Below are 23,323 nucleotides of genomic sequence, written 5' to 3'. Positions count from 1 at the left end.
AGAAACATCACATCTGATCATTTTTACAGAATTACTGGGTGACACAAAAGAGTCTTTTTCATCAAGTGTAGCCATAAATGATCCAGACAAATCCACAATTTCATCCATTTTATGAGCTTGTGCGCGTGTAATTGTGCATGCAAGAAACACATCTGAAGATAGTGCACCAGTCAACGAAACAAACCAGCATAAGATGAATGGCAAAAACTGTGGATCAACGTCAGCTTTTGATTTTTCCTCAGCATCAACATGCACATTCAGCGGAGAAGCTGCCGGAGAAGCCCACACTGGCAGAGCTTTAGTGGCTTGAGCTTCCTTTCTCTTTAATGCTGGACATGCAGCGTTCAAATGTCCTCACGACAGTAAAAACAGACATGATCATTTGACTTAACAGCAGAGGATGATAAAATTTTTCAGAGAGGTTTTGGTGATTTTTTTTTGTTCAGATGAAATTTCTTGAAAGAGCATTTCAAGAAATTTCATTTCATTGAATTCTTTGAACGAAACACACTTTTATGAGTTAAAACAAACTCATCAGTCAAAAGTGCAGCATTAGTGAGGGAGGACACCTTTTGTTAACATAAATGAGTCACAATGCGTCAAATGCTTTTTGTATGATACGTTTTAACTTTACATAGGATAAGATAAGATAAGACTTTATTGATCCCACAACGGGGAAATTTTTGCGTCACCTCAGCTCAGGTACAGATATATGAAGGAAATACAAAAATACAATTAAGTACAATCAATGAAAAAAAGTAAGATAATACACTATATACAATGGTAGCACACACAGTATGTGATTATGGATATAGTTGGAAATATGGAAATATGGAAGACATAAACTATATAGCTTGGAAGGTCATGGAAGGTCCATTATGCATGAAGTGGTGACCGTGGATGTTCACAGTGTCCAGTGACTTATGACATCGTGATTGAGGAGTTATAGAGTCTAACTGCTGTTGGGATGAATGATCTGTAAAAGCGCTCCTTCCTGCAGCGAGGGTGTTTCAGTCTCTGACTAAAGGAGCTGCTCAGCCCACTTACAGACTCATGCAGTGGGTGATGTGGGTTGTTCATGATGGATGTCAGCTTTACTAACATCCTCCCCTCACCAACCACCTCCACAGACTCCAGGGGACATCCCAGCACGGAGCTAGACCTCCGCACCAGTTTGTCAATCCTGCTCCTGTCCCTGTCCGTGCATCCACTCCCCCAGCAGGGCACTGCATAGAAAAGGGCAGATGCTACCACAGTGTCATAGTATGTCCTTAACAGAGTCCTGCAGACTCCGAAGGACCTCAGTCTCCTCAGCAGGTGGAGTCGACTCTGGCCCTACAGGACGTCTGTATTTGTTGTCCAGTCCAGTTTCTTGTTGAGGTGAACACCCAGGTACTTATAAGAGTCCACTATCTCAGTGTCTTTCCCTTGGATGTTCACCGGTGTTGTAGGGGGTGACTTCCTCCTGAAGTCTATGATCATCTCCTTTGTCTTGCCGGCGTTGATTTGGAGTACGTTGGTCTCACACCAGCCAACAAAGTCACTGATGACCCGCCTGTATTCCTGATCATTCCCGTCTGATACGCATCCAATGATGGCTGTATCATCTGAGAACTTCTGTAGATGGCAATCGTCCGAATTATAACAGAAGTCTGAAGTGTGAAGGCTGAACAGAAATGGTGAACCGTGCCCTGTGGTGCCCCCGTGCTGCCCACCAGTGGCCGAAGGTGGTGCAGGATGAGCCTTTCCATGGTCTTCATCAGATGAGAAGTCAAGGCAACAGGCCTGAAGTGGTTGGGCTCCCTGGGGTGTGCGATTTTTGGCACCGGAACCACACAGGAAGTCTTCCACAGTTCAGGAACCCTCTCCAGGCTCAGGCTCAGGTTGAAGATGTACAGGGCCACCTGACAGAGCTGGTCTGCACAGTCCCTGAGCAGTCTGGAGCAGATTCCATCCGGACCTGCTGCCTTCCTTGCCTTCGTCCTCTTGAGCTGATTTCTCACCTGATCAGCTGTGAAGTAGATGTGAGGCTGGGCTGGAGTGGGGGGTGGGGCTCGCTTTGTTGTGGATAGATGTGTGGATAGGGGTGAAGCAGGGTTGTGGTGAGAGGAGAGCTCAGGTGACAATGGCATTGCACCGGGAGGGGGCGGCGGCAAACGGAGGGGGGTTAATGGAACCTGGGGGGTGGGAGAGGTGATCAGTGGGCCATTGTCAAAACTGTTAAAAAACAGATTCAAGACGTTAGCCCACCCCCGGCCAGAAGACTCCGCGGCTCCTCCATTGTCCTGGAAGTGTCCAGAGATTTGTTTCATGTTCCTCCAGACGTCTCTGACGTTTTTCTGTTGGAGTTGGTTTTCCATCTTCCTCCTGAAGCGCTCCTTGCCTTCTTGGATCTTGTATTTAAGATCCTTTTGGACTTTCTTAAGTTGAATGACATGAATAACACCATTTATTAAACAGAACTCTTTTCTCTTGCATCTCAATGAAGGTCAGGTTAGCAGTTTGCTCATGTTGATCACTTTATTTCAGTCAGGGTCACTTTAAATCACTCATACTGCAAACTAAAGCTGCTACGTTTGTCATTTTAAAGCACTTCAAAGTCACTTTAAATCTCAATTGTAAATTTTAGACTGTTACTAAACCATTTTTTCCTTCAAAGTGTATATTTACTCCCCTTACCTCAGTCTCAAAGAGTATATATATTTATTCTTACTCTTCTTATATTTATTGTTGTTCTTTTGCACTGAATGGAACTGGAGCCTCGTCGTCTCCTCTCTCTAATTACTGAACTGTATATAGCAGAGATGACAATAAAGTTTACTTTGAATTTTAACGTGACTTTGAGCTGAGAAATTTGTGCTTGGTGGTGTTGATGAAACTGCAGGTGAGCCCTTTTCAAGTTCAAGAGCTCTGATATCAGTCGGTATAGCTCCATCTATCACTGCCACCATCCTCCTCTGCTTGTCCATCACTACAATGTTCAGTTGGTTAGCCATCACCAGTGTGTCACAATATTTATTATGTTTTTATTATGTCATACAACAACAAAGACCTATAAAATCGAGTCAGGTTGGATATTTGGGTAATTCTCACAACATTAGTGACAATTTTATAAGCTTTATTTGGCTGTGCAACAAACGCTGTTGCCAGTAGATGTCAGCCATGAGTGAAGTGAATGAATAGAATAGAATAGAATAGAATAGAATAGAATAGCCCTTTATTGTCATTGTACATGTACAATGAAATTTTGAGTGCTCCACACCAACTGTGCAGAAATAACAAGCAGGAGAAATATCTGCAGGCAGGAGTAAGGCACACATTAGAAGAACAGGTTGGAAGTAGTGCAGGGCTTGAGTGGAGTCTGTCTTTGAGTGGCCTGAGTGATGATGGTTTCTCCGAAACACACAAACAGGAAAACGGGGAATCAGGACTGGAGTCGAGAAAACAAAACACAACACACGGATTACATGATCTTAAACTGAAGCTGTCAAATCATCATGAAGCAGTTTAATTCAAGCTGCTTTTCATATTTTTGCCCAGCAGATGTCACCAAAGAGACTGTGTTAAAAGTAGAGTATTGAACCTTTTTCAATACAAGCTTCAATGCTCGAGAAAAACTTAATTTGGCCATCACTACTGAAAGCTGTTCAAAAGGACCTAAGAACAACTGAAACAAAAACCAAAGGCTTGGTCGACGGCCATTCTTCTTACAGGGTCACCTTGAACAATCCCTCACCTGCATCAACCCAGGTGTATAAAGCTTAAGCTCCTCCCCAGAAAAAACTGTGTGTCACAAACCGGGCCGCACGGCCATGACAAAAAACCCAGACATGATTAGGAAGGTTTCCAGACTACTTTATTTATTTATTAATAAATAAAACAGAAGAAAACCTACTGTCAAAAAACACAAACTGTGGTGTGTGTAGTCAGTACCATCAGCAGAGTGAGGGAGTGCATGGGTGGGAAAATGGCGCATGTAATGGTGTAAAAAGCCAAACCAAACGCCTGGTGGCATTTGGTTTGGCTTTCCCCGAAAAAAAATGAGCCCAACACAGCTATTTAAGGCTTTTTATGGAGCCTTGGCTCACTGGCCCAGGTGTTGCCAGTGTCACTGATTGTAAATGCAAACTCCGCCTCTCCAACACCTGCAAACAAGACACACATAAGCCAAAAGGGTCGTCACATATGCAAGCAGTTATTAGTTAAGTTACATATCAAATACTTTTGCACACTAGCATCTATTTACCCCTTCTGAGGCTTTTACACAAAAACACCAATACACAATTTTGTTAACACGATTCAAGAGACAATTAAAAAAAAAACTCTGATAAACTTTGTTGTTTTTTTCCCTCTTTCTTCCATAACTGGTAAGCTCCAAATTTGCACTCCTATAAAAAGGCTTGGAATCTGCCACTTCCTGTTTGACTCTTTGCAATAAGTGGAATGAGTCCTTGATCAGTGATCAAAGCCCACTGATCAATAACCATGAGTCCCATTCACAGAGAGTTGGGGAATGGCTGCAATCACAGCATTGTAAGATGGGGTCAGATGTACCCTTAAGCCCCCCTCCTCAACTCAGAGATGGTCTTTCCCTTTTCACGTAAACGGAGAAACCAGTGAGTGGACAGAAGTGGACAGTTCTTTGGTAGCTAGCTCGTCTTGGATTTACAGTACTTGCTTAAAGATGCAGTCCCACCACCTCTCTTACCACTTCTATGAACCGAAATGTTTTGTAATTACTGAATGCATGTTTTTGATACCATCTCTTCTCTTTATTGCACCTGCATGCATAAAAGCCTCAGTACAAAATTAAAGCATGATCATTACCTTTTCCTTGTGTTATTTCTCATTGTGTTTGAAGCACAATTGAAAACAATAATGTTATGGTGTAAACCAACACCAAAGAAGAGGTGAGGTGGTTCTTGGGGCTGGCTGGCTATTATCACCAGTTCAGCTTTGCCAAGCTGACCAGCCTGGCATAGATTAGTATGGGAACCCTAAGATCAGTAATGAAGCATGGAGACAAGTGCCTGTGATCAGCTGACCTGTGCTGATATTCTTTCTGGATTTTGCCACACAGCATTCAGCAATACATAAATGAGTCATCACGACTGCTAGACATGTGGAAATCACTGAGTTAATCTAATCAGCAAAACTTTAACTTGATGTCTGCTACTATTGATGTAACCCAACTTTGACCATGAATGTCACAACTGCTCTGTAGCAATTCAGCTTCAAACTGCAAACTAACCAGTGGAGCCTGCACTAAACTGTTTAGGAGGTTCATGCAACCTTAAGACATCAATTTGTTTTGGAAGGATGTTTCCCCACATGAAAAGAGAACTTCAGCAGCTACGTATAGATCCAATGTCTGTTTAAAAACCTCTAAAATTAATGGGGACATTACATGTGAGCTTTTGTTTTCAATTGGTACTGAAGGAAAAGCCGGGAGGTGCCTTAATTAGAAGTTTTGTGCAGATATTTACATGATGCTACATGTGTACAGATGTGTTTTGTGACCAAATGATGTAGATCTGTCTTTTATTGTTTCACATGGATAAAAATCCACTAAACAAATAACTGTCCTCGATACGTTAAGAAGGAAATGCAACAATGATGCAGTAGAATTTAGAGATTCACTCTAACATGTATCCTGTCAAGTGAAAGCCTCGATACTAGCTCAACGTTACCCATGAAAGGGTTAGCTTGGAGCTAGCAATGCACTGTTTTAATGACATGGCAATCTTTTCATTTTGTAAAATAGTAAACAGCATGCAGAGCACTTAAAAGATGTTCTTCCTCACACACTCACTTGGTTGAAGCAGCATTTTCCACTGTAAAAACACAGAGACTTTGGTAAACCAGTAATAACATGAATTCATTACATTAACTGTCACTGGTGACTGCCTACAGCCAGCTTTACTAGTGTCTGTTTAGCATGACTTGTCTTTCATACCTGGTTCGGTCCAGCCATGCTTTAGATGTGGTTTAAACAAGTGTTTAACTGACAATTTCTATTTACGTATTGACGTTTAAATCCATAGGTGTCTATATTTCTAATGTGTTCAGTGACACATGTATTAGCTGCCATACTCGTGTAAAGAAGTTCTTTCATGCTACACCAACTGGTTAAATGTCTGTTTATTATGAGAGATAAGAAACGTGCTGATTGCTGTTCCTCTCTATGGTGCAAATGAAATGGCTTTGAGACTGACATAACTTTAACAGGCTGATGGGGTATGTCATGCTGCCAGGTGGGCAGGCAAGGCTGAAATACTAGTTTGTGAATGTGATACATGGAGAAAGCAGTGACATGGGAGTTTCAAATGTGTCTACTAAAAATAGAATAGAATAGAATTCAACTTTATTGTCATTGCACATGCACAGGTACAGGGCAACGAAATGTAAGTATATTACAGAAATGGGTCTATTATGGTATGTTATAATGTACACGGTATGAAGTATGTTGTGAATATTCTATAACTATAAGTATGTACAGGCTGTAGTGAGTACAAGCTATGTACAGGATATGAACAGGATATAAATATGAAAAACTATACAGAATATGAAATAAATAACTTTACAGAATCTGAGATATACAGCTATACAGAAATGGGAACTATGCAAGTTGTAAACAGTTGTAGGGTTAAAGATTATCGAATGTACAGAATGATTATTTACACAGAGCTATACAGTAGTGCAGTTAAGATAAGTGAGGGTGTAGATAGTTTCTACAGAGGCTATATAAAGTGCTAGTGGTTGTGAGTGGTGGTTCACTCCATGTTATTATTGTGTTTGAGGGTACAGTTGTCCATTGTGGGTGTGTGTATGTTCAGTCCATGAGTTAACGTGGGTCAGATGTCAGGAGGCAGAGTTCAGGAGTCTGACAGCTGTGGGGAAGAAGCTGTTCCGGTACCTGGTGGTCTTAGTCCGGAGGCTCCTGTGGCGCCTCCCAGAGGGCAGGAGGGTGAAGAGTCCATGTGATGGGTGACTGGGGTCTTTGATGATTTTCCCAGCCCTTTTCAGACACCGCTTCCTGTAGATGTCTTTTATGGCAGGAAGTGGTGCTCCGGCGATGCGCTGGGCAGTTTTCACGACCCTCTGCAACGCCTTCCGGTCCGAGGCAGAGCAGTTCCCGTACCAGACTGTTATACAGTTGGTCAGGATGCTCTCGATGGTGCAGCGATAGAAGTTCACCAGGATGTCTGAGGACAGGTGGTTCTTCCTCAGAGTCCTCAAGAAGAAGAGGCGCTGGTGAGCCTTCTTGACCAGCTTGGAGCAGTTGGTCGTCCAGGTGAGATCCTCGGAGATGTGGACTCCCAGGAACTTGAAGCTGCTCACACGCTCCACAGCCGTCCCCTTAATGTGGATGGGTGGATGTGGGTCAGCATTCCTCCTGTAGTCCACGATGAGCTCCTTGGTCTTCTCGGTGTTAAGCAGCAGGTTGTTTGTGTCGCACCACTCAGCCAGACGATCCACCTCCTCCCTGTAGGCGGCCTCATCGTTGTCACTGATGAGGCCAAATCTTGAATGAGTTTGAATCTCAGTGACCTCAAGGTCAGAAGTTGAGTTTTCTGAAACTCTTGTGATCATTTACAGGGATCTGATAAGCAGAAGGCATCCCAGGTGTGTTTATGTTGCAAATCTAGATCAGCTCTTACTGTTTATAGTTCTCTGTAATCACACAGGCATGGGCATACACCCCTGAACTGTTGCATGTCATAGTAATCATAGCCAAAAATCAGATTACTTGTAAAAGTTAAACTGGAACAAAAATGGATGAACAATGTGGAGAAAGGGTGTAAAATGACAGAGGCGGACACACACTAGGCGGCACACACGTTTCAGAAACTGTTGCTGGTTCTTGTTGTATAAGCTGGTTAGGAGCCTGAGCCCTTGGGCTACAACCAAGCCAGAAAATATGAGTCATCCCATGAAAGACCTCCCACCTGCCTTAAAAAAGCTCAGTCTTATATAGCTACAGGCGTAACTGAAGTACATAATCAGCAGCAAACATACGAACTGCAATATTTATATCGGCTGATGTAAATTTTGGGGAAATCACTGAAAGATTTTAGGCTCCGTTTGCTGTTCTTGTATCTTTCCCTGCGTCTCACGCACAACGCCCTCTCAGAGGCTGCCACACCCAGTCTGTGCTTCACAGGCAAAGTTGACTCATGAAGTGTAAGAAGACACCAGCGGAGTGTTTCTGAGTCCACAAATACCCGCCGCCGACCCGCGCACACGGCTAAAGAAGAGCCAACATGAAGCTTTGTTTGAGGATTGCGGTGCTGCTTTTCCTGGTTACTGGAACATTAACACAAGGTAAAAGCACAGCTGCCATTATTATTGTGTGTAACTGCTTTTTAAGGTCAGGCGAGACGAGTATAGCGAATTAAAAAGTTGTTTGGCCACTTGCCAAAAACAAACAAACAAGCAAATAAACAAAGAAGCACTTCTTTGAAAAGCTGGGTATTATTTCGTAGTAATAACGTCTGCTCTTTGCACATGCGGACGATATGATCCACACGCGTAAAATAAGACAAATGTTTGTAATAACGTGTAACTTTTGAGGACTGTGGTTCAATGCACACAAAAACCTGCAACCTGAGCACACGCTGAACTGTTTGCCTCGATCCAAACCGGGATACTCATCCTTTATTCACAATTTATTTAGTTCAGCTCACGAATCCGAACATTGTCTCTGTTAACAACCCTCCTGTGCGCACAAACGTCTGAAACTGCGCGTAACACGTCTCTCAAAACTTTAATGCGTGTGCGCCAATCGCTGATCACGTCATGCCCACGTGGGGTTTTGAAGCAAATTTAATGTTGCCAGCTTCGCACAGATCTACAGATATAGGCTGCGTTCAATTCCCAGTGTAAAACTGGGAGATCTGGGCTTCCTGTGTGGGGTTTTTGTGTGCTTTTTCAAATAAAGCGGACGTTTCTTTCGCTAAACAAACTCATAACCCGTTTATTAGAAAACATGTATCAGTTACAGACGCTACACAGTAGCCGCCGAAATGTTCGAGTTATTGATTGAAGGATGTTCCTCCCAGAGCGCAATGATGTCATTAAAGAGTTTAGGCTTGAAGCTCATATCATTTGCAACATATTCCATACTCGAGATGTTTTTTGGAATAATTACATTAACACTACATTTCATATAATGTTGAAAAATGTTTATTACATGTTTGTTACAGTGTCCTTAGTGTGGTCCTCTGGTCTTTTTGTTCTTTGGGTCAAACACATGATAGCTGGTTCCTCTGAGGTTTCCAGGATTATTTCCTTTTTGGGAATACACCAAATTCCAGAAGTGGAAGCAATTTGTCACACGACTGGTACGAGTTTAGAGCGAAAAGATGCTGCTCGTCAGGATCAAGCAAACAGTTTTATTTTCATTCATTTACAAATGAAGGTTGGGGTGCCTGTAGAAAAGATTGTGAGTGCGAGTGTGAGTGGGCCTGACGTGGCTGGATATCTGTTTGGACTAATGTGAGAAGATCCAAATCAACCAAGCTGATCTTCTCCTCGGTTCAAACACTAGTGTCCAAGTCCCTGTTCACTTTACATTACATTTATTTGACCTCTTGGAAATCCAGTTCATGTTTTGGAGACGGACAAATAACCACAACGATAATTCAATTCAATTTTATTTGTACAGCACCGAATCACAACAACAGTCACCTCAGGTGTTTTATATTGTAAGGTAGAGCCTACAATAACACAGAGAAAAACCCAACCCAGTGGGAAGGAAAAACTCCCTTTTAACAGGAAGAAACCTCCAGCAGAACCAGGCTCAGGGAGGGGCGGGGCCATCTGCTGTGATTGGTTGGGGTGAGAGAAGGAAGACAGGATAAAGACATGCTGTGGAAGAGAGACAGAGGTTAATAACAATAAACACATCACACTAAATTACAGACATTAAAGACACTAACAACAAGAAAGTGCTCAGTAACAACTCCAAAAATCAAATACAAGTAACACACATATCATATCACATCATATTATACACATCCAGGATTTGTTCAACATAGTTATACTCCAAGGTATAAACTTTTTCCACGGGAAAACGTCATGGGGACAAAAATACATCCATTCATTTTCTGCCACTTATCTAGGTTTGGTGTCCTTTCTGCATCCTGTTTGGGGGCGTTACTAAGCTAGCTGACAGATATCAGTCCAGCCTTTGTGAGTGTCAGCTACATTTAAAGTTTGCACGCCATTTGCACGTCTTCCTCTGTCATACTTCCTGTATGAAACTCAAACAGAGCTGGTATGGCAAACCACAGGCATGCTTTCTAAAGTAGATGGCACGCACTGTAGTAACTGAGGTTTTCTACTTCACCCACAGCTCGTCACGATACTTTGCATAAATCTTAAATTATAACTGTAACCCAGGAAACATGCCGAAACACCCACACTGGCGTGCTCACCGTGGGGCCATACGCGCATGTTTGATGGGAAATTGATATTTGGAGAAAAGAATTAAAACACATTCCAAACTGCAGAACTCCCAGGATGGACCTCTGAGCCATCGTCTTACATCACCTGTCACAGGTCATGTGACCATGAGCAACACTGAATCAGAGCCACAAAGAGCTGATCAGTAATCTACATGTAATACATATTGTCCTGGCATGAGTCAGAAAAGGCCGTAGGTTTGTGGTGCTGTGTGCATATGTGCGTTTTGTCTGTCTGTCAGCACGATACCTTCAAAGCTGTTGACTGAATTCTGGGGGGGATTAGAGTGTGCTCATGTCCACTCAAATGTTGCTTACATCCACCAAGGTTGAAACAGACTGAGAAAAATAGACTGAAAAACTCAACTTGACCCCAAAATGTGTCAGATCTTTAACGACAGAACTGTGAAGAGAGGCAACGTTGTATGTTCAGTTGTCTTGTATTCAGCACAACAACAACAGTCGCCTCAAGGTGTTTTATATTGTAAGGTAGACCCTACAATAATACACCCAACAATCAAATGAAGAAACCTCCCTTCACACAGATCTACAAATATAGGCTGCGTATATATTACATAATAAGCCAAACAATTAAACAACAAACTCCCAGCATGGATAAACTAATTGTAGGAAGACACCAGAGAATGAAACTAAAATGAAACAAAATCCGAAAGCTCCTGTTGTCCATCACCTGCTGCTGTACAACATTTGTCATGCTGCACTCATCTGGTCACAAACTATATTTAAAAAGTGCAAAGCAGATAAAAGGAATATATGCAAAAACTAGTTCGAGTACTGGCCAGAGAGCTGCCTTAGTGCAGCTTCGTGCTTCTCGTTTCTTGTTTTTCTGTTTACTGCTGCATTCATGTGGTTCAAAGTGCGTCCTGGTTGTGCTTTATAACCACAGATGAACCAAAAGGCACACGAGTCCTCTAAGACAGCGGTCTCCAACCTTTTTTGCACCACGGACCGGTTTATGCCCGACAATATTTTCATGGACCGGCCTTTAAGGTGTCGCGGATAAATACAACAAAATAAAACTAGTACCGGTACCGAAAAAAGAAAATCTATTCATAACACACGTGAAAAGACCCAGGAAAACCGCGTAAATGCTAAAAACGATAACAAAATAACGCTGAAAACTGATAAAAACCCTGAAAACCAGACATTTCAGACCTGAGCCTCAACTCTCGCGGCCCGGTACCAAACGACTCGCGGACCGGTACCGGTCCGAGGCCCGGGGGTTGGGGACCGCTGCTCTAAGACGGTCTGCAGAGCTGCTGCTCTGAGGCAAACCTGTCTGTGGGCGCGTACAGTACAAGATCAACGGGCCCAGCAAGTGCTGGATTTCTGCACTTGTTCAGGCAAAGTGCGGCTCACACCTCCTACTTTCAGTTGTGACTCGTGCTTTTTACAGCTTCTTGATGTGTCAGTCAGAGCTGCCCTAGCAACCAGCAAATACACTGTATGACTGTATCCAACACGCAAGGGGCACAGTGAGCTGTGGGCCCGGCACATCTGGCATGCGATTAGTGTGGACTGTGGGTTGTGACGACTCAGTGCTGCTTTCAATAGCACAGGGAACATTCTGACTCCATTCTGCAATAAAAACATGAATAGGTAAAAAATTCAATTGGTTAATTTCAGCCAGTTTTCCCAGTTCTAAGTTCGACTTAGTGAAACTGGTATTTAAGATTAGTTTTACAAAGTACAGATCGTGAAGGTATTTAAAATATGTTAATAAACAAAGGCTACAAATAAACAACACGATACCAAACATCTTAATAATTCAGTGATGATATCGTAGAAAACATGATAGAAATGTAAAACTATGGCGTTCAGCGGGAAATAAAAACAGCAGTCACTGTGAAACATGAACCTCACATCTACCTGCCACCGTCCACACTGTGCATGAAACCATCTAATGTGACGTCACCATTCTGGACATGTTCGCTCTGCTGGTACTCCCAGCACTCCCAGTACTCCCAGCCTTCCATTCATGACCCAGGTCACTCACAGCTTCCCACCATGGGCCCACACGGGCATGTTTGTGTCTGCTAGTTAAAGACTCAGAGGAAATCAGACATGCTGACAAAGCTGGATATAAACATATATAGATATAAATATAAAGGGTATTTATGTGAAGTGTGATGTAGTGTGACAGTGTTACCCTCCTGTGGTTACAGTCAACAGTCTCCACTATTAAACTGTAATGCTCTTCCTCATGTCTTCTTCATACAGAACTCAGCCTGGAGGATGGGTTGGATGAAATAGGTGAGTGACCGTCACATCGGGCACTTTTCCTAGCATTGTTTTTTTAAAGGTTTCATTCACTCGTTTCTTTCTGTTTCTTTAGAAACGACAACCCAAAAGCCCAAAGAGAAGCCAAAGGCACCAGAGCAGCCCAATAAGGATGGTTTGTAGTATTTCATGTGTTACGACTGAACTTTGAAGCACGCCATCAGTGGCCTTTTGTTTACAGTGATGTATACTACACATATGATGATCTGTGTTAGTCTGTCCCATTGTCCTGAACACAATATGTCAGTGCTCAGTAATGACATGAATGACATACATATATATGTATATATATGAGATTACAGGTGTATCCATTGTAACATATCGTCTGTGTAAATCAAACTCGATGAATCAAACTTGGATGTTTTTCATGCTCTTCTTTGTGGCTCTGGCAGTCATTCGTGCCATCTTTAAATTTCCCAGAAACTGCTTCATAATAAGAACGTAAGACTGTGAAAGCAGAAATAAAACGGTATAAATATAGATTTAAACGTATGTCCCAGTTGATATGCTGCACAGCTTCCTGTTTTGAAGCCACACACGTGGACGGGTTAACAGACTAATTCCATGTGTTTCTCCTTCAGGTGAGCTAGACCTTTGGGATGCATTTGGACCAGGTAGATACGCTGACGTCTTATTTTACTGATTGTCTTCTGCTGAGTGTCAGAATTTGTTCTGCGTAATATATTTGTCCTTTTTTAATCTCATGTCTGATTTTTACTTCTACAAATGCAAAACTGTTAAGCATAAATCATAAAATAGCTCCTCGTTAGCCATGCTTGGACTGTCCACCACTGTTTTTGTTTAAATTAATCTTTCTTCCACAGACGAGCCACAGCCGGAAAAACCCAAGAAACCAAGTCCTGGAGACTCTGGTAGGTCTGACAGCCTTCATACATCCTGTGCTTTTGTATCATTTGTGATGCAGGGACATTGATGCTAAGATGGATTTTACATGTTTGTTTTGTGTGTGAGTGTATTTGAAGGTAAATGAATCATCACTTACAGTGTTTGAAGAATTTTCTTTTTTATGTCACAGATTCCAATGGATTCAATCTGGGAGACGCTGTCAATCCAGGTAAAGACATGGATCATTCCCATCAGTCACTCCAGTTTTGTTAGTAGTAGCAATGGTGAGTACTGGGAAGCGTTTCCTTTACGCCTCAACAAGGGTGAGAGAGTGTGGAGCGAGTTCATCTGTGCTCGAGCTGGCTGGCCCTCCCCCGCCTGCTTTGAGCTGTCAGCTGTAGATTCAGTCTGGACTCAGTCATTAATGTTGAGTCTGGCTGATTGACTGCTGTGTGTGGCTCAATGCTAACATGGTGCTATCTGCACAGAGCATGGACGTATAGCACTGCTGCTGTGCTCACAGGTGGGCCTTTGCCCACATAGACTTTAATCCATCTGCTCTGTTTATCGTATATATTATTATTGGTTCTCATGATGCATTTGTATTTACAGGACCTACCACTAAACCTGACAAACCTGCTGTCAACCCACCAAAGGGTGGAGGAGGTAAGCCTCTGTTTCATAAGCTGCTGTCAGTGGCAGGTTGTTGGTTCGACACTGATTTATGGATGAGATTCCAGTTTAGCAGCTCTGACCTGAGGCTCTGTCTCTTTGCTTCCCTGTCAGTTCTTCAGTGCACATCATGAAGGCAAATAAACATAATAATTGAGGCATTTTGAGGTTTTGGTCAGATATAATCACGTGACCTTACATATGCTTTTCCTGTCACAACCATGAATGGAAATAAATTTACCTTTTTAAGATATGACAACGACTGAATTCATCAAGAAAACCCACATTTGTGTTCATTGATCATCAAGCAGTGTCTTTGTGGCAGATTTTCAGTCTCAGCAGATGTTGTTAACATGTGGAAACAGCTGTAGCAGTACAGAAGTGTTGGTGTTCTCATGTGACGGCATAATTGGTTGTTCATCATTTTTTCAGGTGGTGGAACGTTTGATGATTCCGACTTGTTTGATGTAAGCACTGGAGACTACAAGCCTGATGGAGGCCGCTCAGGAGGTACGATAACGGTTGTTTTATGATGTTATTTCTATCGTTTTTTATGTCTCTGTCTTGGCTCTGTGTAACCCTAAATCACAGGTGTCCAGCTCCAGGCCTCCAGTGCCCTGCAGGTTTTAGATGTGACCTTGACCCAGCACAGCTGGTTTAAATGACTAAATGACCTCCTCAACATGTCTTGAAGGTCTCCAGAGGCCTGGGAATGATTTGATTCAGGTGTGTTGACCCAGGGTGAGGAGTTGGACACCCCTGGGATAAATGCATCAGGATGTTACTCGTTGTGCTTCCAGCTGTATACTGCTGGTGTTTGCAGCTGTAGACCTTTGATTATATAAATGACAGATGGCACTATAACGCGGTCTAAATCTGCACTGTAGCTGATAAGTGTTTTGTTACTGCTGTTATGCAGTTTGTTTCCCATTTGTGAGTCAGAAAATTCAGTGGTTCCAGTTTGTATTTAGGAAACATTTTGGAGTTTGTGCAGTACTTCCTCTCTGTTGTTGTGTTTTGTTGCCCTTCACTACCGCTGACTCTGCCCAGCTGCTATAATGGTATCATGTGTCACTGGAAGACAACAACACATTGATATAATGTCACGGTAATGTTGACGCCCTGTGGCTCTTCTCCAACACTGTTTCATTATTTATCCTTGATGTTGTCTCGAGGGAACTAAAATTACTTAAAGACAAAAGAGACAGTTTCATATGCACAGAAGCAACTATCTTTTTATTTTTAGTCTTTATTGCAGTAGATTCTTTTGGCCGTCTTTATCATTGAGGTTAATGCACTTTGGCCCCTTATTTGTTATTTAATGAGTTTACTGCACATCTGTTTAACCCTTCCATGCATGAATTATGACAGCCGCACTCTGGATGTTTTTCTTTAGTATTTTTATTCTTCTTTAGGCTTAAAAAAAGATTTTTGAACTTCTTCTTTTTAAACGTGTACTTTTCAAAGAGTTTTTTACATCCACTTAGGTAGACACAAATAAATAATATACGCTGTGTAAAAACTATAAAATAGCTCAAATATTTTTGATAAAAAACATGTCAATATAACAGCATGTATATAAACTATAACAAATAGGGTTTGGAGGGACACATCAGTGTCCAGTGCAGTGGTTTATGTGCAAGTATACCATCAACACTGACAGACGTACAAGTAAACAGCCTTTGAATAGCTGCAGTGACCGCTGTGTGAAAGGTTAAAAAGCTGCGATGGAGCTTTTGGAACTGTTTTTATTGGTCACATTTGGAGGTTTGAGGATGGGACATAAAAGCATTTTCACTTTGTTGTTTTTGTTTAGACTTGAAGTGGTCACCAGAACTAGAAAGGTGCTACGTTAGGACCAGTCTGAGATGCTCCTGTGTAGATCAGTACTGAGCTGCTGATGCTGTTCTGCTGACCTTTAAATGGTTAGAAGCTATTTTTACCAAAGGACAGATCAAAACGTCTCATCGTTTATCAGAACTGCTGCAATGTTGTTTCTTCTTATCATTGGAAAAAAGGAAAATACAGAAAAACAAGTGTAGATCTTTTTGTTTTTTAATTCCTAGATAACAGGACACAGGCCTCGAGGGCTGGTGTCCTGCAGGTTTTAGAGATCACCTGAATCACATGATCAGTTCATTCCCAGGCCTCTGGAGACCTTCAGGACATGTTGAGGAGGTCATTTAAATCAGCTGTGTTGGATCAAGGACACATCGAAAACCTGCAGGACACCGGAGGCCTGGAGATGGACACCCTTGGTCTTGGTTTAGTGACAGCATTAGAATAATTAGTTGTATTTTGACCAAAGACAGGAAAGACAAGTCATGACTGAGGTATGTGATGTCATGTTGACTTGCTGTGCTGAGAGTCTGAGGTCAGCTCTCTGACTGACGTCTAACCTTTTCTTCCAGGTCGTGCCATGGGTCCTCAGGGTATGCAGTATTTTGGTTCATCTTGTCTCGTTTTTACCTTACAAATATTATGACTACATGTTTCATTTAACAAGAGTAGCAGGAGTGCACTGCTGTCCTAAGTTATCATGCCACAAAAAATACTTATACTTTGCTCAAGATCAGCCAATGAGCACAATCGTCCTCGTGTTAGCATTAGCATGACATGACATCAGTGTCACAGTATGAAGCACGTCTGTAATAAACACTGTTGATTAATGTGAATCCCGTGTTCTCACAGGTGGCGCTGACCAGCCTCAAGGTGAGTCCCACGTTTGATCTTCAGTCCATGCTTTGCCTGGATGAGTGCAGAAATGCAGCACTCGATGGGCCTGTTGTACTGTACCCACACACACACAGGTTTGCCTCAGAGCAGCAGCTCTGCAGACAGTCTTAGAGGACTCGTGTGCCTTTTGGTTCATCTGTGGTTATAAAGAACAACCAGGACGCACTTTGAACCACATGAATGCAGCAGTAAACAGAAAAACAAGAATCCAGAAGCACGAAGCTGCACTAAGGCAGCTCGCTCGTCCTCGTGTTAGCATTAGCATGACATGACATCAGTGTCACAGTATGAAGCACGTCTGTAATAAACACTGTTGATTAATGTGAATCCCGTGTTCCCACAGGTGGCGCTGACCAGCCTCAAGGTGAGTCCCACGTTTGATCTTCAGTCCATGCTTTGCTAGACCTGCACAGTGTGTCCTCCATATGAGGCCCATGCTCAGTCTCCAGCACTAACAGTGTTCTTGTTTTTATGATCACGTGGAATTTGTTTAAATGTGGTGATGATGTAATCATGAGCTGTAATAATAACAGTGGATCATTTGGTTGTGCAGTCGCTATAAAAAGGTTTCAGCACATGAGACCAACATTTATCTATTCGGCCTTGAAGACGCGCAGCCCTTCTTCCTGTGTGTTCGTCTTCAGAATCGAAGCTCTTGAGTTGTTGTTGGTCATTTCCTGTTTCCTGTCATGGAGGAAGCACCACAGAATGCCTCTGCTTTCCTACATAAGTTTTTATCATTATGGACTTCCTGTTACTAGTTGTTTTGAAAGCTCATTACCTTGGTGGGTAGGAGCTGGATTATGTGCTGGCTGTTTGATGGGCTGCATTTTGTTTAAGTTGCTAATGGCCCCCCGGTCTGGTTCCTCTGGTTAAAACCCTGCTACGATTGTGTCGTTGCAGATCCAGACTTTCTGTGGGGCCACATCCTGAAGATGTTAAACGCTAACATGCCCGAGGAATTCTATGTTTGGATGTCCAACTTAAAGCAGATCTTAACACCTCTGTTAGAGCGGGCCATGGATCTGTTACAAGCTGTGCAATGAGCTGTTGGGTCATGCGGCGGTTTACAAAAGCTGTTTTCAATATCTGATGGACTCAAAATGAGCAGTTAGACATGTTGTTTTGCTGGGTGCCAGGATTGTGGTCATTGGGATACTTTTTTATGTTACTTCATTTTCTGTGTAATTTGTTGCTGTGCAAACAAATGTGTGCTTTGTAGTACTTTGACAGTCAGAGGGGACCACATACCAGCAGCACCTCATACTGGGAGAGTTTTTTAAAGAACGTCTGACTGTGAATGCAGCTAAATATCACATGTTCATCCATGTTCATGACAACTGGTTTGCTTACTGGAAATCAGGTTTTTTACTGCCATCCCTTTGTGTCAGGACACGCCTGCGTATCTCTTCCACAGTCGGCATTCTTAGGATAGCACGCATTGAAAGCCTCAGCTGACACATCCAACATGTAGAGCTGCAAACTTCCCGGGGTAGACTTTCTGATGTGTGATCCGATGATGCTTCTTCTCTCTGGCACAGCTCAGCTTCTGAACTGCTCTTTGTGTGACTGGACTTTTGGTTTTTGCTTCGAGTCTTTAAGGGATTTGGATTTTATTTTGAGAAAAGTGTAACACATAATAATAAAATCATAAAAGCAGCTTGAAACGGTCAGTGTATCTGAAATATGATTCCTAAATCCACAAGAGTTGTTGTGCTGTAGGATTTAGATTTTATAATGACCTCGACTTATGTCCCAGTATCATAATAACATAACAGACACATCACGCTAAGCCCTCGGGGGTCCTGTGTGAGACAGGAGAGCAGTGAGTGACATTCTCCACATTTCTCAGCAGTAAGTCATGCACACAGCTGCCAGCCTGCCTTGTTTTCTTGTTGTTTAATATCCAGGCAACTCCCTGTTTTAGTGATCGGCAGCATCATGAGACAAAGCTCAGTGACTCAGTGTGGCTTCAAAGAACAGCTTCATTATTCATGCTGCCACGCCCTGCACTGGAGCTGCTGCATCTGCTTTTCATTTGCCTTCCTGCACATTTTCCCAGTGCTGCCAGTAACTGTGGCATTGAAAGTTATTAACGCCACAGGTACCGCCATCGTGTGGTGAACTGTGGTCATTACAGCTCATGGACTGGGTCTGGATCAAGCTTTTTGAATTGTTCCTAAAATCTTAAACTCTAACGATCATGTTTGTGAGCCAAACAAACACAGAGCGCTGTTTCGATTTCTCACTTGAGCAGGTATCAAGTTACAAGTATTTGCAAACATTTGCCACTCTTAAAGCAGAGGTGCCCAACTCCAGGCCTCGAGGGCCGGTGTCCTGCAGGTTTCAGATCTCACCCTGGGTCAACACACCTGATTCACAGGTTTAGTTCATTCCCAGCCTCTGGAGAACTACAAGACATGTTGAGGAGGTCATTTAGCCATTTAAATCAGCTGTGCTGGATCAAGGACACGTCTAAACCTGCAGGGCGCCGGCCCTCGAGGCCTGGAGTTGGACACTCCTGCTTTAAAGTGATTTTACTCTGATCTTGATAAACGAAGTCATTTGACATACCGATTAAAAAATAGAATTTGAATACATTTAAAGTGGGTCCCTTCCAGTAATGTCTGTGTCCTTTTTCCGTTCGAAGGGAGTGGTCCGATTGCAGGAATCATCAGTGCCGTAGGCGTTGCCCTGGTGGGAGCAGCGTCCAGTTACTTTGCTTATCAGAAGAAGAAACTGTGCTTCAAGCTGCAGGGAGGTCGGTATCCCTCGTTTCTGTAATAATGAGTTCAGTATTACTGCTGATTACAGATAACAGGACTCTGACATCATCCTGATAAGTGTTTCTGATCCAGGTGCAGATCCAGAGAGTGGTAAAGGACACCAAGGCACTCATTCCGAGCCTCAAGGTAAGTTCTCACAGTCCACGCACGGTGGCGTGACACGCCCCAAAGCTGCCCGCGCATGCGCCAGTTTTGGTGTTGTTTCGGACGGCCTGCACATCTTGATTTTTGTAACCTGGGTTGAAGACGGGAGTGTACGATCGTATTCTCTCCACCACCAGGGGCGAAGGGCTTCAACAGATGAAAAATGTGAGGTTTTTGGAGAAACAAGACTGTTTTCTTTGTTTCCTGTCTTTACTTCTACACCAGTGATAATTCACAGTTTATTTGTGAGAAGGCTGCAGAGCGTCAGGGCTCTGTGACACGGCCATGAATCAGGCTCAAGCTGGCTGCTTACTACGAAGTTGCAAAAGGTGTCTTAACTCATTCACTGCCATTGACGTCTATAGACGTCAATTACGTTTCCAATGGGAGGGGCTAGAATACAACCTCGGGCAGCTTGTCAGTGAACATCAGACTGCTTGAAATGTATTTTTCACAAAAAGCTCGTTTTCTCCCTTTTTGTGGTCAAAACAGGCATTTTTGGTGGAACCCACCTCTCTTCTACAGCTGATTACTAAAGAATGGAAAATGGTAGAAACAAGCTTTTTTTTTTGGATGGAAGAAGAGAGTCTGTTCTTCATTTTGGTAGGTTCAGCGTTTATATGATCATAACACACAGTTTTCTGTGGCTCTTCAAAAATGAGTAAAAATGCTCAAAAACCCTGGCAGTGAATGAGTTAATAAGGAGTGTTCACTGGACTGAGATCTGCTGAGGACAGCAGCATCACCTCATCAAACCGTTCAGTGAACCTTCATGACGAGACCACACCCATCACCAAGGTGATCACTGAGACCTGCCTGGGGTGCTTGACTGTCACGCTGTCACAGAGTAACAGTAAAGAGTACCTCTCAGCCCCTCATTACAGAGTAGATTCTAGTTACTGTAGCTTTAGTGTTACTTGTTTTCTCAGCTGTGACACAGGAGCGATGACTGGTCAGTCAACAGTTTTAAAACTGTTACGCTCTGAAATGTGTGACCTGAGCAGTGAGTGAGCTTGTTTGCTAACAGATGTTCATTGATATGATAAAGTCATGTTAAGTGTGAACTGGAAGGAGAAAAATCAGAGTGCACAAAGTGAATATTTAAAATGTTTGAATGCAGATCAGTCTGCTGTTCGCAGCTCGAATACTAAAGAATGATTAGGGGGAAATAATCAGTGATTATATGTAACAAGTCTTAAATGAAGGTCCGATGGAGCGTGATATTGGCAACATCCAGAACAGCACCAAAAAGACTAACTAAGCCCAGCCTGCCCCCTGGTGGTGACTGTGAACAGGCACTGGCTTATCTCTGTGCTCTTTCTAACTTCAGTTCTCAGCAACCTGCTCCAGACAAACTAGACGCGTCTCTCCTGCTGCCAGAGGACTTCATTCAACTTCCAGTCAGCCTTGTTGGTGGTGCTTCTGCAGCCTGATCGACTTAAACCAGAACTACAACTGTAGCCCAGCTTGAAGACTGTCCATTTGCAAACATCTGAGTGTGCATCTTCTCTTTGTGTCTTTAACAAAAATCAGAATATCCCAAAGGTGATTTGAAAGGAGCATTGTATTTGTGTTTGTTGGCTGTGTGTAACTACTGTAAAGATGAATACTCTGGCACTGTGGTAATACACACATTTATTTTAAAGTAGGTGCAAATATTCATGCAGGTGATATTTTTAACAGTAAGTCTCCTCTGTAGGGTTCCCGTTTAAAACACTCGTTACTACAGTTTACTAAATACACACATATACTATTCAGCGTAGCGCACACCTCTGCAGCACACCTCTGCAGAGAACAGGGATATAAAAGCTGCTGGGCAGCGCAAAATGAACACATCCAAACACAGCAGTGACCCCGTTTGGAGCAGGGTGTGTTCATGCTAGCCAGCCTGGTCCCTGGAGGTGTTTCAAACTGAAGGAGAGCTGTAGTTTAGGCTCAGTGTGTGACCGATGAAAATCAACTGAAAATGTGTATTTTAGAGTAAAAGAACCGTGTTTGTCGCATGATTTAAGCGTTTAGTGGAAGTGCACATTCTTCAGGAGGCCACGCACATTTCCAGTGCTGGTAAACGACAGCAGGAAGCACAGCCCGTGCTGAGCGCATGGAGATGTTTGTAGTGTTGGTTGCAGTGTGAGCACATCTGTTCATGAAACACAAAAAATGCACATTTATTATTGCACTCGTTGTAGCCAACTCTTAGGATCTTTGCTCTTAATGTAACATACAGCACAAACATGAGTTTCTTGCTATCTTGAGCTTGATTATAAATATTCATTTTCCTCCGTCTGTCCAAAACCTTTTTATCGTCCTAACAGTCAGTCTGCTGCTTTGTAGATGAACGCTCAGAATCAGCAGCTCTTTATCAACATATGATTTATGCCAAAAGATGAGAAGTAATTGTACACAGTGTCCTAAATACGATGTCACTAAAAGTTTGAACATTTAGCAGCTGAATTCAGGTGTTTGGTATATTTACATGGGATGTGTAGATGTGTCGGCTCATGTTTAGCAAACAGAGAGTTTGTGAAAGGTTTAATGAATCAGTGCCTCAGACGAGCAGCAGCCACAGACCACTGGGCCGACGCATTTATGCTCATCAGGTGTTTGTTTTAGTGTGACACGTTGTGTGCTGTCCCACAGACTCACACTGGGACATTGGTCATAAATGAGCTTCACATTACAGTCTGAGGGCTCATCAGCAGACACTCAGACTGTAATGTGATGTGAACTCTTACGATGCTAAAATATTGAAATAGTTTGCATCCCTGTGAGATGTAGATAGTTGGGGAGCTGGTGTGTACAGATGCTTTGAGCTTTGTTAGTCTGTTACTAATTTGTCTGGGTTTACAAACCGAGATGTGATCCAGGTTATTTAGTTGTTTACATCTGACTTAGATGAGAGAAATGTTGCATTTGTGAGTGGATTTAATGTACGCTAATGTTTCAAATAAAATGATCTGTGTTTGTATTTTGGAACCCTCGTTGTGTTTAACCTGCACCAAGTCCACACAAACGTACCTGAGCAGCTGAAAGTCTGCTCCCATTTTTATGCTTCATTTTAAATCCTTTTGTTGGAGTGCAAAGGCAAAGCTGTTGGACTTGTTTCATATCTAAATGCTTCTCTAGTTTTTATGAGAATACACATATTCAGGTAAAGACTGTAGAATAATACAGAGAAGATCCCCTTTGAGCGCTTTGGTGACAGTGGGAAAGAAGACTCCCTTTCAACGGGAAGAAACCTCCGGCAGAACCAATAAAAACGAACGATTCAGTGCAGAGAGGTCTATCAACACATAGTGAGTGAAGCAGAAACACCCAGTGCATCATGGGAATCCCCGGCAGCCTACACCTGTTGCAGCATAACTAAGGGAG

The 23,323-nt window shown here is 42.8% G+C and overlaps 1 protein-coding gene across 6 annotated transcripts; it reads left to right on the top strand.

Moving 5' to 3' along the window:
• Positions 1 to 7,994: 7,994 nt before the first annotated feature.
• Positions 7,995 to 22,919, top strand: cd99 (CD99 molecule). 6 transcript variants are annotated; one of them, XM_026158248.1, is made up of 14 exons: positions 7,998 to 8,325; positions 12,708 to 12,740; positions 12,823 to 12,882; positions 13,349 to 13,381; positions 13,592 to 13,639; positions 13,804 to 13,842; positions 14,226 to 14,279; positions 14,718 to 14,795; positions 16,697 to 16,717; positions 16,977 to 16,997; positions 17,365 to 17,385; positions 19,672 to 19,782; positions 19,880 to 19,933; positions 21,282 to 22,919. In XM_026158248.1, the coding sequence occupies exons 1-14, from the start codon at positions 8,265 to 8,267 to the stop codon at positions 21,308 to 21,310; spliced, it is 663 nt and encodes a 220-aa protein (XP_026014033.1). In that variant the 5' UTR covers positions 7,998 to 8,264; the 3' UTR covers positions 21,311 to 22,919. The 6 variants fall into 6 exon arrangements, with proteins under 6 accessions (XP_026014039.1, XP_026014038.1, XP_026014033.1 ...); XM_026158250.1 differs by lacking the exon at positions 16,697 to 16,717; XM_026158249.1 differs by lacking the exon at positions 17,365 to 17,385 and having other exon boundaries at positions 7,999 to 8,325.
• Positions 22,920 to 23,323: the final 404 nt, after the last annotated feature.

This window comes from Astatotilapia calliptera, chromosome 23 (assembly GCF_900246225.1).
Source record: "Astatotilapia calliptera chromosome 23, fAstCal1.2, whole genome shotgun sequence".
NCBI lineage: Eukaryota > Metazoa > Chordata > Actinopteri > Cichliformes > Cichlidae > Astatotilapia > Astatotilapia calliptera.
Note: the sequence above shows the minus strand (reverse complement) of the source record. Positions and strands in the feature narration are given on the sequence as shown.

What these genes read in the sequence shown, in the direction of transcription:
- cd99 (XM_026158248.1), top strand. Translation starts at nt 8,265, where the DNA reads ATGAAGCTTTGTTTGAGGATTGCGGTGCTGCTTTTCCTGGTTACTGGA. An exon ending in TACTGGAACATTAACACAAG is followed by an intron (nt 8,326 to 12,707) that starts GTAAAAGCACAG and finishes TTCTTCATACAG; the next exon opens with AACTCAGCCTGGAGGATGGG. An exon ending in TTGGGATGCATTTGGACCAG is followed by an intron (nt 13,382 to 13,591) that starts GTAGATACGCTG and finishes TTTCTTCCACAG; the next exon opens with ACGAGCCACAGCCGGAAAAA.